The sequence below is a fragment of the Chaetodon trifascialis genome, chromosome 23, assembly GCF_039877785.1.
Source record: "Chaetodon trifascialis isolate fChaTrf1 chromosome 23, fChaTrf1.hap1, whole genome shotgun sequence".
Lineage (NCBI taxonomy): Eukaryota > Metazoa > Chordata > Actinopteri > Chaetodontiformes > Chaetodontidae > Chaetodon > Chaetodon trifascialis.
The window spans coordinates 9,379,959-9,399,812 of record NC_092078.1 but is presented as its reverse complement, the minus strand read 5'-3'; the positions used below and the strand labels follow the sequence as shown (position 1 = coordinate 9,399,812).

The following is a 19,854-nucleotide window of genomic DNA, read 5'->3' as shown; positions in this document are numbered from 1 at the left end:
AACGTGATGCAAGGCAGGGATGACAGTAGCTAACTGTAACCTAAGCTGAGCAGCTTTGGTTGTGTCTTGCTGTGGGTTGATGAAGTGATTTGCAAAGCAGCAAACTAGGCGGTATCATGGAGCCAATGGTCCAAATGAAATACAGTGACGTTATAGATTGTAACGTTATTCGATACCTGATGAAGCTTGCTTGCACCTGCTTCAGTTTACTTAACAGCCATGGTCATTCATAACAAGGGTGTTCTGAAAGTTACACATGGGACCTTTAAGTAAGCTGAAAGGCTTAGTTTTGATGGAATTGTCTGTTTGTTGGTGATCTTTGCTGCCGAAGTTGTCAGTGGTTTGTTTTCATAGTTTGAGCACGTTAAAGCTTCTGGGAAACTTGGAGATTGTTGCACTGTGGATGTTTGCAGTTCTAATGCTTTGTGTGCTAAAGACTGAATAACAAATGTCGGCTGTGTCAGCGTAACTTGAGCATCAGCTCTGCTGCTGGATGTGAGCAATCTGAGCGGACCAATTGATCTGTGCTTGTGCAGTTTCAGTGATCATCCTTTTGCAGTGCTCCCATCCATTAAGCTATTTGCCATTCCTCATGCTTATTGTCAGTGCTGTGGCCAGGTTTCTCTTGACTGAACACTCTCCACTTTTTGGTTCTGCTGTTTGCTCCTTACTCAAGATGTATTGTGACTAAGTGAAACATTGCCTTTGCTTCTCCCTGGTTTAAGCCAATCTGCATGGACAGCCAGTTCAAAAAAATATGGCCTCCTTTTCCTCCCCCCCAGTAATGACATGTGATCACATCTGACTGTTGCTTTGTTCTTTGCTGATCTAACGTGAAGTACTTTTTGTGTCCACATTTTCAGACGGCAACTCCAAACTAACATGGCAGTCAGACTGTGCGATGTGGCTTCTCTGCTTAGAAGTGGTTCGTGGGCGCCTGAGCCTTGGACTGGGGTCTGTGGCTCTTCTTTTTTGAAATCATTTGGCCAGAAGGCCTTGCTTTTCGTCTCAGTGCTCAGGCCATACCAATGACGTTAGCTCTCTGTCACATTTTGATGCTCAAATCAAATTCATCACATGTTCAATTTGGAATTCAGGCACTTTTCTGGTTTTGTTCATGAAAAGCTCCCATGTTGTCAATGCTTGACTGTATTGGTATGGTCTAACCCTGTCTGCTACTGTGATGTGTTTATCTAATTACTTTGTAGAATTACAGCTTTATGGCCTCCGTGCACAAATTAGTGTAAGTGTGACTGAATAATATGCATCGTGGTGTGATTACACTGATCTGCACATGGTGAATCTGTTAATAAAGGATGACTCTTCATACATGAACTTGTTGCTGTTTGCCTTAACTGATCACCATATCGTTTAAGGCTTGTTGTGCAATGCTAGCGTACTGATGGCTGCAGATTTGGCTGCTTACGTGCTTTGCATATGTAGTGAATGAAATGTTTCACTTTGGTCGCCACATTTAACTTTGAAAGATATGCTTAAACATGCCACTTACCAACTTTAATATTGCTTTATCAGTTGTTGAGCTTCTGACAGATTAATAGACCATCACATTGCTTTCTCAGTAAAAAGTCTATTTGCCCAGAAGCAAAAGCAGCAATCATGCATAGCAGAGAGGGAATTATTTTGCTGCCCCCACCCCCACCCCCACCCGCCCAAACACACACGCTTGCACACACACACACACACACACACACACACACACACACACACACACACACACACACACACACACACACTATTTTCAACTTTATTTTTTTCCACCTGTGGTGCTACTGTAAGATTTAACATCTCACATTGCCAGATATGAATGGTGAAGGCACAAATTTCCATTATTGAGAAGCCTACCCCAACCTGCTGAGGGGACAAAGTATCGACATTCACAGCATCACAACTTCTACCTTTTTAAACGCCCTCTAACGACCAGTCTTATGCTCTAAGTTCTACTCTGCTACACTAAATTATGCTAATTCGTGATAAAAGAACAACTGCAAAGTCTTTTGACACAGCACTGTATGCTCCCTGCAACTTGGTTGCCTTAATGATGTTTTGTTTTGAGATTCAAAAATAACCATAATAATTAAAATTACAATTAGTCATTTGACAGACGCTTTTTTCCAAAGCAGCGTTCATATGAATTCGCACACCGAAGCCGCAGCATGGCCAGTTTTGGGGTTCAGTACCTTGCCCAAGGATGCTTTGGCATGTGGACTGCTGAGGCCAGGGATTGAACTACCGATGTCCTGATCTGTGGACGACCGCTCTACCACCTGAGCCACAGCTGCCCCATTATAATAATTTAATAATAATAATACTATAATTTAAATGAAATCAGTAATCCAACAAAACAATGTTTCAGTGTGTGAAGAGTGTCCTTTTTAACTGTTTTTATTATTTATTTTTGATGTGCATGTGGTTGTGACTTGATTTTTTTTTTTTTTCTTTCTGTCTCTTTAGCAGGTGATTGCTGCCATGGAAACACAGCTGTCCAATGGGCCAACTTGCAACAACACAAGCAACGGTCCTTCAACAATTTCAAACAACTGCTCCTCGCCTGTAGAGTCAGGGAGCATAGAGGACAGTAAAACTAACTTGATAGTCAACTATCTGCCTCAGAACATGACCCAAGAGGAGCTGAAGAGTTTGTTTGGGAGCATCGGAGAAATTGAGTCCTGTAAACTAGTTCGAGACAAAATAACAGGTAACGCATCTGTTTGCATTACTATGGCTGGGTAATGGCTCGGGCCCAACAGATACTTTGTGCTCTCAATTCATTGGCTTCAAGTATGTGCGTTGATTTAGGGTAGGGAAATATTTCAACAACAATTATTAACCTTGATGTGAACCCAAATAATGTATCAGTGGGGCCCTGCTAGCAGCATTGTCCATGTCATAGCCTTGTCTGTTTCTGCATGCACAGTATGTCGTTTCCTCGTTGTATATTTGACATGGTGCATCATGAATTATGGACCTTTTTACCCCCAGTAAATGCAGAGGCCTTTGTCTTGAAAGTCAGCCAATCCTTCTGCATCTCATTTGGGAGAATAGCAGGCACTGTCTTTACATAGTAGCCAGTGTGGAAATGCCGAGCAGCAGCATAAGGACTGATTTTAATTGCTGTATGATGCTTTAATATGCAGGATAATATTAGTTTCCTCGGGGAAATTGAAATGGATCCTATGGAATACAGAGTTTTCTGCTCAGAGGGTTCTTTGCTGCTTTACTGTGGGGATTTGAAGAGACTCAAATTTAATTTCATTCTTTATATTTAAGCAGGTAGAAGACTTGCAAATCATTTCAGGTTTTATTGGGAAGAATTTGGCTCACATCAACTTTGTGACATGAGCATAGGCTGCTGGGTTCTTACCACTTGCTGTTCTTGCGGTTCTTCCTCCATCTGCTTTTTATAATGTGGCCCGATGGTCAGACACGTGAGTGTCTCTGGCCTTTGAGGATGTGTGCATACATCTGTTTGTTTTGCATTTGGTCCTGAAACATCAGCAGCCTCAGGTGAGCAAACAGATCTTTCCATTGAGGTGGAGGCCAGGGGGACTTTTTATTGAGAAGCACTGTTGAACTAACTAATAATTATAGATCATCTGTATTCTGAAAGTCCAAGGCAGTCACCTTCATTAAATTAACATGGAAGATGTGCGCTCAACCACATCTGGCTTTGAATTATTAATAATGTTTAATATTTCACACTGCTTTTGTATAGCTGACCAGTATTCACAAGTCTGTCTTCGCATGGTTGCTACTGTTCCCTACAGCTACTAACAGCTTCAGCTCTGAAAATGTTGCCAGGTGCTCCAAGTATGTTTGCCTAAATGATTTCTCTCCCTGCTATTCTATAATGTGACTCTGCTGTCTTCTTTTAGGCTCTCTGTAAAAAGTGTTTCTATTATTGGTGCATTTATAGCAAAGAAGTGCACTATATGCAGAACCCGAGCTTTCATATTTCATCTCACTGGAAACAATAGTAGCGAGAGGGAGACCGCGAGTTAAGTGTCTGAGCTCTCATTATGTATTTACTGAGTTTATACTTTTGGCATGCAGCGATGATGAAACTTGTCGAGTGTGTAGTCTTGCATGGAATAAATGCCCTCGTCTAGCCATGCATACAGGAAAGGCCTTTGATTGGTAATGTGTGAAATGGGTTGAGCAGAATTGACCAGTGATCCTCGTTTAGAACCTGTCTTGCACACGGTCTGCTTGTGTGATTGAACATAAACATGCTTGGCAGGTTGCATATTCAGAGGAGCAAGTGTGATCGTAGCACTCCCAAGTAATTTAAGTGCAAGGCTCTATAGGAGTAAGCTGAAATCAGCCTGCCCCTGCGGCGGTACTGCATGCCCCCATAAAGTGGGGCAGGAGAAACGTAGCTACACATTTAGCAAGTAACATAACTAAACCTTTTTTGACCAGGACAACAATTTGCTGCAGGCCCTCTGATGACACAAATTTTTAGAGACTAGTACTTGAAAATCAGGTTTTGATCTTTTGGGTGACCTGTAAACAAAATGGATAAAAACATTAATGAGTAAACAAAATTTTTTAGCGAAGCGTGGGTTCCCTCTCCGCTGCTGTGTGCGCGCCTGCTTGTTACTTCATAGCCACAGGTGATTTTAAAATGTGCATTAAGAGCAGAAAATAATTATGTCGATCCAACCGAAAACTTGACCTTGTGGACTTGCTCTCCTTTAATGTTGATTTAGATTTTCGGTCAGTTGTTTACATGGCTTTGAAACATTTTGAGGTTTTTTTTATGTGATAGAAATATAGATGTTCTCAGCCTCTAAAGTTGCTTTAATCACCTCAGTTTTTTTTTGTTTTTTGGACAGCATGACAAAAGTTTAATATATGTGGAAATCTAATGCATGTCTAATGAGACAATATTTTGTCTGCATACAGAGTCACTGTGGCAAATGATGTATAGCTGGAATAACTTGGCAGGCCAACTCTGGCCCACACAGCTCAGCCTCAAAAGGAGAAAAAAACACTTGGAGGAAGACCGTTTGCAATGATGGAAAATCAGTAAAAGGTCTCATTCATGCATAGCAAAGTAGAAATTTGTCGTATTATGGGCGCTAAAGCAAACCAGGTCTTATTTTTCTAACTGTGACATTTTCATTGTCCAGAGCCACATCACATTGTCTCTTTTCTAGACCAAACCTGATCTCAAATGTATTTTAATACAGATATATTTGCTACCGGGGGCCTTACAATGAGTTTTTCATTTTGAAGTCAACAATCCTTTCTAAGAGTAACCTTTAAAAGCAGCAGTATCATTGTTTGTGATCATGTGTTCCTCTCAGGGATGTGCCCGTGCTGCCTTTGATGCCGTAGTAATTGTATGTCAGTTGTTTATCTGGCTTGTCCTCCGCCTTATGCAGCTCTCCTGTTCTAGAAAATCTCAGCTGTTGAGTTGAATAAAACTGGCTGCCCGATCTCTGTTTACGTCCACGCGTTAGCATCGCAGTCATGTTCGTCTCCGATCCGAGCGTTGGAGAGCAGTACACGTGTGAAAATGTGTCATGTTGATTTCTAGCGTGCACTTTTCCCAGAATGTAATGCAGAGTATAGAATTACACAAATTTCATTTTGTTTTCCGAATGGGAGCCTTTGTTAGATTGGATTGAGGATGACAGTTGCAGCAGCATCTTTAGTGAAACGCACTGTGTGGATGGGCTCTGTTTACAGCACCATTCCAAAGACTCAGAGCATCAGTGGTGATCAGATTAGGAGTAATTAGACATGCAAAAACAAATTGCCTTTTTATTAAAGAAATACAAATTCAGCCAGATGGAAAGGGTGAGTCCTTAGCTCCACGGCTGCCAGTGATACTTGTCAAACAGGAATGCAAATTTCTTCTAAGGTAAATGTATAAACAACCCCGACATAAACAAATTCAAACTTGTGTCTGTTTGGCGAAAGCAAATCTGAGCAGGACCGTTGTTCCAAGACTTGCTGAAGGAGCTGGTAAAGTTATTGCTTTATGTGCGAGTGTCAAATTTATTATGTGCCAAGATTTCAGTTTCAGTCGTTTTTGGTCACATTTGCAAATTAAGGGTTTGGAAACCTGCTTTTAAATTCCAGGCCTGAGTCAGAAAAGGGTATCGGTCTCTGCTGTTGAGCAGCCGTTCTCGCAGGCATTTTATAAGGCGTCCATTTGATGATAGAAGTTGCAGTATGGATTGATCAGGGACCAGCTTTGCCCATCAAGAGGATCTAAGCAGCTATTGTAAGTTAAGCAGTTAAAGTGGCAATTTAAATTATTTTTAACTGATACAAGCTTGAATTGGGGTGGGAAAAGACTGACTTCAAAAAAGGCCCTTAATGTTATTCAAAGCCTCTAAGTCATTTCTCAGGAATGATGCTCTGATTTCAGCTTCAGCTCTACATAAAACCTATCCCCTCCAGACTGTGTTGCTTTTGTCTCTCCCTTGGCCCTGTGGCAATGGATTTAAGCCAGCCTACATCTGTGTACTGGTGCTACATCAGATGTTAAGTAATCACCAGAGAGATGCATGCTTCCTCTTTGCTTTAAATGTTCTCGCCTTGGCTGCTGCAGCTGCAGCAGCAGCAGCAGCAGCTTAGTCTTTGTGTCGTTTTCCTCCCACTATGGGCAGCATTAGTCTTCTACTGGAAGCTGGGTGCAGTTCTCTGTTTGAAAGTGCATCCTAGCAAATCTACTCTACTCCTTAATGACAGCTGAAAGTGAACAAGTTGTTCGTTATAGGAGCATGTTTACAGTGGATCTAGCGAATGCTACACTTTCCATAGGAAGACACTATAAGGGGCGTAGTGTGCCCACATACAGCGTGTACAGTCGAGCACAGCGAGGCAGGCCATTTACCCTGCAGGCTTAAGTAAAAGTGTCATTTCACCAGCTCATTTCAAAGGCTCAGCATGTTTCTCCTGGCTATAACAGTCCCTGAGATGCAAGGTGAAATTAAGTTTATGAACTTTACTTGATCACAGCTGAACAACCCATGAGAGCAGTGACTCATGGTGGTAAGACCGATAAAGCAAGTGTGGATACGTTCAGAGTGTTGAGATGTGCACTAAAGTGAAGTGAACACGAGTGCTGCAGGCGGTTCCTGACAGTTGGGTGTCTGTTTATTTACTTACTGATACGCCAATGTGTGTATTTTTGGAATTTATATCAAATTTGTCACAATACCACAATACCTTAGTGTTAACGGTCTACAGCGATAAGAGCTGATGTAGCTAATGTGACAATTTTTAATGAGAAAAAATATGCAAGCGTGGACCCTTTGTGGTTTCCCCCTCACTGAACACATCCATTTTCAATCCTCTCTCTGGGCATGTTTTGAGCTTAAATTTGATGTCAGGATATGAACTCCAAATCTAATCTCACCTAAAGTTTACCATAAAATTCGAGTTGCTTATGTACCGTATTAATATGCTGAAGCTGCTTGAGCTGGTGAACTTGACCAGCAGTGGAATTGCAGAGACCCAGCAGTGTGGGTGGAGGAAATTGAATTGCCTCTGTGCACATAAAGAGTGGGTGTCAATCTATTGTACATTTTAGAGATAAACTGTAGAGGGAGGGGAACACATTGAGCCTCGGCTACTGCACAGTGTCAGAGATGAGCTGGTGTGAAAGCAGAGCAATTGCCTGTCGTTTTTAATTTCAGACGTGTTCGTCAAAGAGTTGGTTTGAGAGTTTACTGTAGGTTGTAAGCCAAATGGATGTTTGTTGGAAATGGACTGCCGACCTCTGCCAAGTAGAAAATAAAGACCGACTATTAATCTGTGTATTCAAGTATTACTGACACTTTGGCATTGTTGCCGATCACCAGTGATTCATAAAGAAAGCACCTTTGTCCGATGTTTGTCTCGTTTCACTTCAGAGTGTGTGACCCTCTGTGTACGTTCTGCTCATGTGATTGCAGGTCAGAGCCTAGGCTATGGATTTGTGAATTACGTGGACCCAAAGGACGCAGAAAAAGCCATCAACACCTTAAATGGCTTGAGACTTCAGACCAAAACCATCAAGGTAAGATGTCATGTCAGGCTGCAACAATTAGTCAAGTAGTCGATCATTTTTTTCAAGCAAAAATGTCAAACGTTTGCTGGTTTTAAATATAAGGATTTGCTGCTTTTCTTGATGGTAAATGAAAAGTCTTTGTGTTTTTGACTTGACAAAAGAAGCAACTTTCATTGTAACTTTGGCCTCTGGGAAATGGTGACGTCGCAGTTTTCACATTTCATAGAATAAATGATTAATTGTGAAAATAATTTGCAGATTAATCGATAATAGAAATAATCTGCCCTAATGTCATGTCTTTTATTTTTTGTTTTTGGTTTTTTTTTTTTTGTTTGTTTTTAATCTGAAACCGCCATCGACACGTTTCTTCTCAAGCAGCTTAATCAGACTGTCGTATTCAACTCGGTGTTACTGGTTGCAAAAATCCGAGATATGCCGTTCATGTGGAGCTCTCCGGTTTGGAGTTGAAGCATAATGAGGCTGGAGAAATGTGGGGTGGAAAGGGAGCCTATTGTTAATCTGGGCACATGCAGCCTTGCCTGGGCCTCAAGTAGAGCAGAACTGTTTCTATGGTTGCATGTGCTGTAGCACTGCTGTATGCCTTTACAGGGAGGTGGCTGCCATTAGCATTCATCAGGCAATGTAGCACTCAATGTGCTGCTGGAAAAACTCATTTGCTTCATATAGTGCTGCAGGATTTGTGGATGGTGGAGCCAGATTATTAGATGTGATCTTTTTTCACAGTGGTCTTACGAGGAGCTCGCCAGATCCCTTCTCACATCGGGCAGAGGGATATTAGTGAAAATGTCTGTGAGCAAAAACACATTTTGTGAGAGAAAATTCATGTTTGAATAGCACCAAATTTGTGAGCTGTATGCTTGATTATTTCTGTATTTAACATTTGGATATTACTGACACCCATACCGCTTCATTCCCATGAATCAGACCGAGCAGCTTTTTCTCTCCACCTCTCTTCCTCAGTTCATACCTCCTGAAAGTAGAACATGGGAGCTTTTTATATATATAAATATACATATATATATATATTTTTTTTATCACACATCCAAACTCTCTAGCTGCTCTGTCAGAAGTGCAAATAAACCCCAGTGAGGTAGAGGAATATACTTTGCAAATATTAGCATCAAATGAAGTGTGAAGGTGAGACTGGGACGGAGGCGGGGATGAGGATGAGGAGGAGGAGGAGTAAGGGAGTTGCCTGGCTGTGGGCAGGGAGCTTTAGCCTTCACGTTCACTCCGTCAGCCTTCCCTTCAGGCCAGTAACGGGCCGAGGTTGAGGCGGGGTGACCAAGTGGAATTGTTATCGATCCGAGAGCACAAAAAGGAATCCTTTTTTAGAGGCTTTAGTTGAAGTGAGTTCATTTTTTCTTTCATACAATCATTGCATAAGATTGCAGAGAAAGGCCTGGAATAGGAGCATTTAACACGTGTGACACTGTAATTAAATACAGCCGTGCTGCTGCAATTGACAGTCGAGTCACAAGAAGCTGGAGCCACCAGACGGGAGGAGCAGGGATACAGCAGCCTCTTGACTCTGCACCGTCTCTTTCTTCTCTCCCTCTGTGCGATTCTCTCATTTAGTCCTCCACAAAACCATCCTCATACATCAGCTCCGAAATTTGGGCTGGAAAGGTTCCTTCTGCATGTTATCGTAGAAACGTCTACATGACTGAGAATGGGATGGTGCGAAATGAATTTATGACTACTTGGGGGTGTAATGACGTATTGATCCGCAGGACGTGGTAGATGACGCTCTGGTCCCCCTCTGTTTTCTCGCGGTCGGCCGTTTTTATGGACAAATGCTGATTTATGCTGCATATCTATCCGGCCTTGTGCTGGGGGGCTCTCCTTGGCGGGAATGGGCGTGATTAGTTTAAGAGGCAGCCACGCTGCTCTGTTGTCTATAAAATTTTCAAGAAATGATAAATTTCCTTTTAAATGAGAGCTGTCTAGACGGGCCTGATGCTGCATCCATCTCTGTCAGGTTTCCAGCAGAGTTGATGGGCTCAAAATGTGCCGGTTTAACTTTTTTCGAGACCGACTGATTTGTCACTGTCCATTTATCCAATGAGTTGCTATTAGGATGCGCTTGGGGAAGAAAAATAGGGTGACAGAAAACGAAGCACACGAATTATTGCAGTGCATCCCCCCATTGTTGTAGGACACAAATGATTATAAAAACAATCAAAATGGACAAAACCTGGAATAATAATGGGATGCATAGAGTTTTACAGTACAGGTTTAAACCAAATATACATTTTTTTTAAATACCATTTTCTGATTTTTGCCTGACGTTCATGCTCCACGTCAACCAAACAAAAGCCTCATCACTTAAAAAACACAGATTTTTGTTCAGTGCCCTCTGGCAGAGGAGTGTGGTTTCTCAGGTGTGTTCAGACTGGACAGGAAGCCCATTTTTGTTTTGCTTTATTTGAGCAAATTTAACCGCTGTGTAAGGTTTTTTTCACCTTGTGTTTATTCACCACAAACAGCCAATGACCGCAGATATTGTGCTGTAGTGGGCACTGACTGTGTGTGTGTGTGTGTGTGTGCGCGCGCGTGCGTGTGTGTGTGTGTGTGCACGCGCGCAGCAATTCTGACTGATCCTAAATTCTTACCCGGACCTCCACCATCTCCTCTTCCTCCGTTCTGTAAAGTCCTGCAGTCTCACAGCTTTGGGATGAGCAAGAACTTTTACTCAAGTTGAAACTTTTTAAGATTGAGGAGAGGTTTATCAAGTCGAGCCACCTGGAGCAAATCTGCACCTGCTAACGTTTGCATTTTACATCAGTTTGTACATCGCTGTGTGGAAAAAGTGAGAATGAGAACCACCCTTTTCAGATTCCACAGTGTCATTAGCAGTTGAAATTATGGGACAAACATTTGATCTTTTTTGCACAAGGTCGTAGATGTGATTGCATCAGCAATTAAATTCGCTGTTTGTCACATACACAGGAGGTCTGCATGACATGAGTGTGTTTAAAGTGAGCTCAGCCTGGTTAAATACGACAGTGTTTGCATTCCCTGCGCTAGAAATGGGTCACAGCATCTGCATCGCTGTTAGTTTAAACAGAAAAGGTGATCTCACTCAGCAGGTACGAGGTGTATGTGAGTATACTGCATGTGCTAAAGCTGCCGTACCCGTGGTAATGTGAGCCATCTCTGCCCGTAGGTTTCCTATGCGCGTCCAAGCTCCGCCTCCATCAGAGATGCAAATTTGTACGTCAGTGGCTTGCCAAAAACCATGACTCAGAAAGAACTGGAGCAGCTCTTCTCTCAGTATGGACGCATCATTACCTCACGCATTCTGGTGGACCAGGTGACTGGTGAGTAGAACATGGTGACTGCCCCCTCCCTCCCCTTGTTCCTTTTTTAGTGTGTCTTTTCTCCCCTCCCCTGACTCCCTAACAAAATGACACAGGTCTGAGAAATACATCAGAGGTATGAGGTCCCCAAAAATGCAATTTTCCACTAGAGGTGTTCATAAAAATGCATAGATGGATAGAATATGAAATGGGTATAAAGTAGCAGGACTCAATGCTTCATAATTTCTTTTTCTGTCCAATCTCCCCTCTGCCTGCACTCACCTTCACTTGCTTTCTCCCTCTTTCTCTCCCCATCCCCAAGGTGTACATGCAATGCCTGTTTCATGGCAAGAAATGAAATGCATTTAGAGCAGTTATATTCCCTATTTCTCAGCTGTCGTGTGGAAGCAGAACCCTTATGCAACGCTAATAAACAGAATCTTTCACCGAGACGTTCCCGCAGTGGTCCTGTCCCCGTGTGCCTCTGAAACCTGTAATATTCGGTCAGGCATGCATTATGAGAATGGTTGTCTTTACCTTTCTGACGTAAAACCGTTTGTTTGTGGAGAATTCAGATTTGCTGTAGTAATAACAGAAGAGTGATCAAACTAAGAAAACACCAAAATCCAACACAGGGTTGCTCACAAACTGACAAACACTTAATACAAAGTTCTGCGTGTCTTTTGATTCCTTTTGTAATTCAGTGGCTCTCGAGGACAAAACGCAAACAAGGATTAAATTCAGACATTGCGGAAATGCACTCCACATCAAATGCTGGAAATACCAGAATGCATGCAAAAGGCACAAACCCTCAGAGAAATGCACTTAACAAGAAACAAAGTAAAAGTCAGAATGACAAATGTGCACGCTCGAGTGACAGACTCTTTTTGACTTGGCAAAGATACTGAAGCTCGAGGCTGATTGGTGGGCAGCAGGAAGAAACAAGACCAAGAGCCAAAGACATGCACGGATGTCCCGAGAGGCATCGTGGTAACATTGTGTAGGTAGCTGATAAATCAAAGGTATAATGCTTAACTTTAAGGTCTGTTTGCTGCAATCTGTTACTTCAAGGGTTTGTGAAGTGGGATATTTTACTAAGGATGGGAATTGATAAGCAGCTTGATAATGTCGATTCCCTTATTAATTCCTGATCAACTGTTTTCTTTTCCCTCACGGTGCGGTAACCGTGGAGGGTTTGGATGTCTGGGAGCTGATGGGCGAGTCGAGCTCACGGGGGCAACCGTCTGCCTGTCGTCACATAAAATGGATGAAATAAGAGAAAATTTGTAAGCCATTGGTTTTTATTTTGGTTCTTAGTCAAAGAAAAACATGGGGGCACCGCAGTGGCTCAGCTGGTACAGCATTTAATTCTAACCTGCGGCTCCCCGCTGAGCCTCAATAAAGGCAAAATGGCCCAAAAATGGCTCAGCCTGTCCGTGCGTAGTTTGTTTTATTTACCCTCATTGTAACCGTTGGGAAGCGGGTGCCAAACACATGGCATTCCTGGAATTTAAGCCCATGTTGAGAAGGAAGACGTTTCAGCGTATTGTTGGCGTTTCCAGCCTGACTTGAAATTCATTTTACAGACATCATAACCAGCATGAAACCACACTTTGGACCGTTTCCTCCTCTCTGCCATAACTCAGCCTAGTTTCCAGCATCATCGTTTGGCGTCGTTGTGTTGCAGTGCGCAACTGTGAAAACACATGGCAGCATTGAGAAAAGGAATTGATAAGCTCAGAGGCATACGGTTTCAACGGATTGGACAGTTCTGGACCGGCTCTCAACCGGAACCTGTGCTCGATTTTCTTCCCTAGATTTTACCTGAACCAGTGAGCTACCTGTACGGAAAATTAATCTCATAGGTAGATAACAATGCTAAGTTGCTAAAGCCTTTTCAGTCATTTATCACTTCCTTACTAACAAAAACGTCTGTAAAGTTTGACTTTAAACCCCCCACCCTGTCTTGGCATGTCATGACCTTCAGTCTTACTCTTGTCCTCCCTGCTGCCCACCAGTCTACCATGATTAGAAAGCTTCGTTTTGTCACCCAAAACATGTTTTTCACCTCCACCATTTTTCTCTTGCAGCACATTTCTCGTGTGCTTTTTGATTTTTCAGTGGGTCACTAAGGATGTTTGTGCTTCTGCCTCTTTTATTTTTCTGTTATTTGTTGGTATTGATCACACTCTTTAGCTGTGAAGTTTTCTCACTTCTGGCAACACTTTGTAGCATGGCAGGTAGGTGATGTGCATTTTAAGAGGCGTCACAGTTTTTAAAAGGTTTGGGTAAAATAATCATGATTCGATGACATAATCACACCACTGTTAGGGGAAAAATTAAACAGTAAACACATTTTTCGACCCCTAAATTGACTGTTTCAGCAAGTTCACACTGCAGATCATAACTGGATGTTTTCATGGCTGTCAACAGGACTTAACTGATATGTTAATGTGCTCTCTTCAGGCGTCTCCAGAGGGGTTGGCTTCATTCGTTTTGACCGGCGAGTTGAGGCCGAGGAGGCCATCAAGGGCCTGAATTGCCAGAAGCCGCCTGGAGCCGCCGAACCCATCACAGTCAAGTTTGCGAACAACCCGAGCCAGAAGACCAGCCAGGCACTGCTGTCCCAGCTGTATCAGTCACCCAATCGAAGGTACCCAGGGCCCCTCGCACAGCAGGCACAACGCTTCAGGTAAAAGGGGCACACCAAAAAAAAAAAAAAAAATCTGATCTGAGCCGAGCCTCCTTAATCTAATATCTGAGGCTTTTTGAAATCAGCTTTTGTCTCACAGCAGTATTATAAAAATATTCTGTGTTGGAGCTCATCAATACTCTAGACAGAATAATTCATCTCCATATTCACATCTTTGCTGTGTTCCTCCTGTTGCAGATGTAGGCCTACGACACAATTGGGCAGATTTCGACAAATATGAAAATGAGATGAGCAATACTCTGGTGTAAAAACAAAACAAAAGATGGAGTTTATTTATTTTTGGCAATTGGCCTGTTTGATGCTCATAAATGTGGAAATTAGTCAATAAGTTAATTAGCTTTTGCAGTGCACTGATTAACCTCAGTGGTATGAAAAAAAACCCCAAAAAGAACTGAATGCCTCCTGTTGGCCTGTGTAGGCTGAAGACTGATTAAGGAGTTCAATCAACAGGTCAATAAGGACGTGATCGGCACCTGATCAGCTGACTTCATGTATCAGAAATATTACTCATCTCTGTCATCCTGTCAAAACGCATCGTCACCCTCATAAAAAGCCCTCTTCATCATGAAATTGACGCAATGTTGCCGTTTGTTTTTTAGGTTGGACAATCTGCTCAACATGGCCTATGGTGTCAAAAGGTAAATTGGTTTTCCTCTTTTAGATTTCCCACTCAGTTTTAATTGATCCTGAGGGAAATTCAGACCCACCATGAGGGGAGCTGGGACATTGTTTTTCTCCTCAGGTTTATTTTTTCCTGCATGAGCTCTTGGCAACATTGCGTAGGTAGTTAACACTGCATAAGGTAGCGCTGATTCAATATGAGGAAGAATGCTTTTGTGTGCATGCGTTAGTGTTCCCCTGTACAACAAATATGTACATAATCCAGTCAGTGTGAGTGAATCAGGCTGTTTGTCTTAACAGCAAGTGATGATGTAAATATTGAGCAGAGGTAGACTTGTATATGTTCCATGAAGGGAGGGCCAGAGCCACATATGCTGCTAGGAACCAGTGACGGGTGTCACTAAAGACTTCCTGCTCCACTGACCTCAGACGCTCACGTTCCCCTCAGCCGCTGGAAGCTGGATTCTCGTGGGCCGATGCTGTAAAATTGCTCTATCAGATATATTCTAAGTTGTAGTTTTTAAATCCACATGAGCGCATTTCTACCACATGCACAGGGAGAGCACGACACGGCAGAGCTGGACTGTGCTGCTGAGCAGAGACTGTAATCACTTCACATTGTCAATTACCTCAAGCGTACCTGCATACCTGCCAGCATACATGTGGATACTGTTTATCTGATCAGTGCCCACGATGATGGCCGTCTGTCCTATCAGCCTGACTCTACAGTAAACACTTAACTCCCTGATGTACACTTCCATAAATTACATGCGAGCACGCTCAGTCATTTGAGCTTTAAGCTTAAGTTTGACTGGTAATTTTGTAGTGCGTCTCTCTAGAATGAAGTTAGTGACAGTGATGCACTGAAGTGCTTTAATCTTGACATAATGTCACAACATGTCTAGATTAAAGCGGTGTCTACGCTGCTTGTCTACATAACAAAGGACAGACTTTTACAATCTCTTACTTGCTATTGCACAAAATTGCATACTTGTATTTTGAGCTCCATACTCTTACCTTGATCTATTATGGACAGCCCTGTCCTGTTTTAAACTTTGTTGCGTCAGGCGTCTTTCAAGATTCACCAGGATACCAGTTTGTCTAAGTTCAGTTTTATAAGAATGCCTTCCTCGAGCATGATTGAAGTCCAATCCCCTGAGAGCTCAAAGGCCCATCACCAGCGACAATAGACTTGTGATTTCTCTTCTGCCCCGCTCGTTGGCTGACGTCTTCGTTGCCAAATCTCTCTCCGTGTCCTTGATGCTGGGAGCACACCTGTCATGGTGGATGTTCCCTGAGAGGCCAACTGGAGCAGCTAATCTAATGTGACACCTGCTGCAATAATTCATAGGCTTTCCATGCACTTTGAATTTTGTTTCTTCAAACTGCAAAACCACATTTAGCAAAGGCAGGGGCTTTTATATGCCTTTTTATTCCAGTCTCGGCACAAACTTCACCTTTTTATTCAGTTATTTGTTCTAATTTTTACTGTGATTCGGCACTTTTTTGTTTCTGAGGAAGTCATTTGGTGTTCCTGTCCTTGTCGCCACATGACGAGCTCAAAAAGCAGCTACGCTTCCTGAGAGAAGTGTGAAAAGCTGGATCCATGATTTCTACCTAATCTGAGAGCGTGCATGCATGTTCACTGTATGTTCTGCCCTTTCTGCTGCTCACTCAGAGCGACAGCACAACTTTTCTTTAAACTTCCAAAATAATATCTTGAACGTCCGATTTCTAAAACCGAGCGTTCTGAAATGAGAGGAGGCCGTTGCGCAGTGACTGTAGAAGCAACGTAAACACTGCTCCTCTCAGCAGAAGCATGGCTGCTGCTGATCTCTGGAGAGACTTGTCAGATTCTGTTAGGCTTGTTGGCACGATCTCTTGTCTCATAAAAAGGCCCATTTTGTCCTCATTTTGGCTCTCGCTTTGAACCGTGTTACCTTTTGTCTTTTACAGCCGGTTCTCCCCCATGGCCATTGACGGGGTGACCAGCTTGGCTGGCATCAACATCCCGGGGCACGCGAGCACTGGCTGGTGTATCTTCGTCTACAACCTGGCTCCAGACGCAGACGAAAGCATCCTTTGGCAGATGTTTGGGCCATTTGGTGCTGTCACAAACGTCAAGGTTATTCGCGACTTCAACACAAACAAGTGCAAAGGATTTGGTTTTGTCACCATGACTAACTACGACGAGGCAGCTGTGGCCATTGCCAGCTTGAATGGATACCGCCTCGGGGACAGAGTGCTGCAAGTCTCGTTCAAAACCAACAAAACACACAAAGCCTAATACCCACTGAGATTGTTTCTAGAAAACTCAGCAGAAAATGGAATCAGAAAATGGAAGCGCGTCGACCGTAACTTTCTACATTAGTAAAAACGGCTTTGTAAATCAGTGTTACGAAGAAAAACAATATTTAGCGTCCAACAATGTGATTTTTCTTTCTTTTCATTGCTACGCTTTGAATCTTCTCTATATACTTTAAAACAGGAAAAAAATACTGCAGGTTTTACTGCCTGTAATGTTGAATTCTCTTGCTGTCTTTACAGATGGACCATCTAAAACATTACTATAGGTTTTGTCATTTTGTTGCACATCTGCTTTGATGTCTTGTAAGGTTATGTGTAGTGATTTTCTTTGTATTTTTCTGTGTCCTGATTTGCCTTAGGTGCGTTATGCCTTCAGTGGTTAGCGAGTACTTATTTTGAACTATATGCAGTTATGTTGATTTTGTAAGTATTCCGTTCATTGTAATATGAGTTGGTTATTGGTTGGCTGCATAATGTTGCTTATTGTAAACTTAAAGGATAAAAGACAAAAAAAAAATTCTTAAAGCAGTACCTTGCCAAAGAGCTAAGAACCTCTTTGATGTGGGTTTAAAAAGCATCTATTTTTATAAAAAGAAAAATTTGGAGAAACTTTTTACTGGACCTGGAACAAAATATTTTGACTTGGATACTTTGAGAAATATCTTCATATGACACCTTGCGAGCTTTTGAACTTTACAGGAAAGTTTGCAGTGGTTGAAATTTCTGGGGAGATTTATGATGTAAAAGATACCTTTTGAGATCTTTGTATTATCTTTAGATTATAGAATCAATGGCAGTGCTGGTTTCATTTGTAAAGTCATCTGTGGGTCCCCCTGTCATCCTGGTTGTTACGACTAGCAACTCGCTTTCTGATTTGATTTGGAAACGGACAAAAATACAAAGGTTCATCCGCAAAAACCTGCATGCAAAATTATAACGTGGAGATATCTTAAAAGGAAAATGGGGGATAAAAATCAGTTCTTCCTAAAGGATTCCCTTCAGACAGAGCTCATGGTGTTTTGTGGTGTACCTACAATATATCATTAGACTGATTTTGTCTTAATATCAACCAATGAGGGTTTTTACATACTTTGTATGGAAGATTGAGGACAAGCTGATGAAGGCAGCAGCTGAAGAAAAACTAGTCTGAAGAATAGAACGGATTACTCCTGAGCTTCGAGCTGTGTAAATAACTCCTTTTTTTATGTTGAGTATTTGGCAGACTTCTTTCGGTTCTCGTTTGGACTTCATCGGAAAGTGTGATATTCTATATATCGTTTTTTTCTTTCATGGAGTATGTAAGGTATTTTCATTTTGGATATGAACCTTTTTTATATTGAGTTTGCCTTCAGTTGAAATACTTGATTTGTTGTCCCATGGACTAGCAGTGCATCAGATTTGTTGGTTGTTTGGTCTGTAGATAGTCTTGCTTCGTAAAAAAAAAAAAAAAAAAGGTATTAAGAAACTATAGACATATGTTTTGTTTTTTATATATAAACATTATAGATATATATTTATGTGGTAAAGAATGGATATAAACCACAGTTTTGAACTATTTGATTAGTTTTTCTTTTTTTTTTTTTTTTTCATACTCATATATATACGTAATGCATATAACCTGTCTTTAAAATCGTAAAAAGGTGTATATTGCTTTATTCACTTTGGGGGAAGGTCAGTGACGCAGTTCCATTAATGATCGCAAAATTGGTTGCAAGAGTTTGTGTAACTCGACTTGAACAAACAAACGGAGGCCAGTGGAGCCTTAGATGCACTGCACCTGCATCCCGCTTGGTATTTAAACCAATTACTAGTCATGCTTCCCCTTAAATGAGCAGTGTGCTATGCATTATATAATTATCTTTGCAACTGCTTTTTCTCGTTTATCTATTCCTTCTTTGTGTTACTTGTAAAAGTTAAATTTAAGTCTAGATCAGTTGTGATACTTGCTGCTGTGGGGTCGAGGCGACGTTTTTCACGCCTGACCTGTCATTGTAGAGAATAACTTTTCTTTTTGTAACTTCTTCATGATTATTTGGTCTTGACAAATTGTGCTGATGGTCTGGCGTGAAAAAATGCTGCCTCCCGCCCCTCTTATCTCAATTCTTGGTATGAGAATGATTATTTATTTGTATAGTCTGACTTGGTTCACAGCATTTTTGGAATAGAATATCTTTTGAGTATTTAAAAAGGATGTACATGTTCTTTACTTTGTGTTTGGATACTTTGGATTTTTTCCATGTTCAGTACATCAATAAATAAGTTGAAGGGCAATACAGCTTCGTGAATGGATCCCATCATTCCCTTTTTCCTGTTTGGGCTCAATTCAACATGTAAAAAAAGTCAAATTCTGTCTTGTTTCATTTAAATAGTTCAACTTTTTGTTCTGCTCCCTTTAAAACAAAGTTGGTCAAATGCACCTTTTTAATGTTTTGACATTTTGGGAAATATTTTTTCCTTTCTGATGTAATGCTCATGGTAAATATAAAGCTCCAGCTGTTAGCTTAGCCTAGCATAGACTGGAAGCAGGTTGAAACAGCTCACCTCGCTCTGCCTAAAGGTTTTAAAAAAGGTCAGACACCTCTAAAACTCACAGGAGTTGCCTTCTTCAAAGAGATGAAACAAAACAGGTGAAGTGCTTTCATTAATGAGTTTTAGAGGTGGTTGTTTTTTCTTTTTTAGCCCTTTGGTTCAAGCCAGGCTCACTGTTTCCACTTGCTGCTTTAGATTAGCTAATGATTTGATGGCATCAGTCTTCTCATCTGTCTCATTAGACTTATTTGCTGGGTTGCTGCAAATAAGTCTAATTCACTGCCTTACTCTGTCTGTCGTTCATATTAGCAGTCTTTATTTTTTTGGTACTT

At 41.7% G+C, this 19,854-nt stretch overlaps 1 protein-coding gene across 3 annotated transcripts in view; it reads left to right on the top strand.

Moving 5' to 3' along the window:
• Nucleotides 1-19,266, top strand: part of elavl2 (ELAV like neuron-specific RNA binding protein 2) — a 33,321-nt gene extending 14,055 nt beyond the window's left edge. The window contains exons 2-8 of one of the 3 annotated variants that reach the window (XM_070992728.1): nt 864-954; nt 2,473-2,716; nt 7,935-8,038; nt 11,220-11,373; nt 13,819-14,044; nt 14,665-14,703; nt 16,643-19,266. In XM_070992728.1, coding sequence (XP_070848829.1) covers nt 883-954; nt 2,473-2,716; nt 7,935-8,038; nt 11,220-11,373; nt 13,819-14,044; nt 14,665-14,703; nt 16,643-16,973 — 1,170 coding nt within the window. In that variant the 5' untranslated portion in view covers nt 864-882 and the 3' untranslated portion in view covers nt 16,974-19,266. The remainder of the gene's footprint in view (nt 1-863; nt 955-2,472; nt 2,717-7,934; nt 8,039-11,219; nt 11,374-13,818; nt 14,045-14,664; nt 14,704-16,642) is intronic. The other 2 variants (XM_070992729.1, XM_070992730.1) reach the window with 2 other exon arrangements.
• Nucleotides 19,267-19,854: the final 588 nt, after the last annotated feature.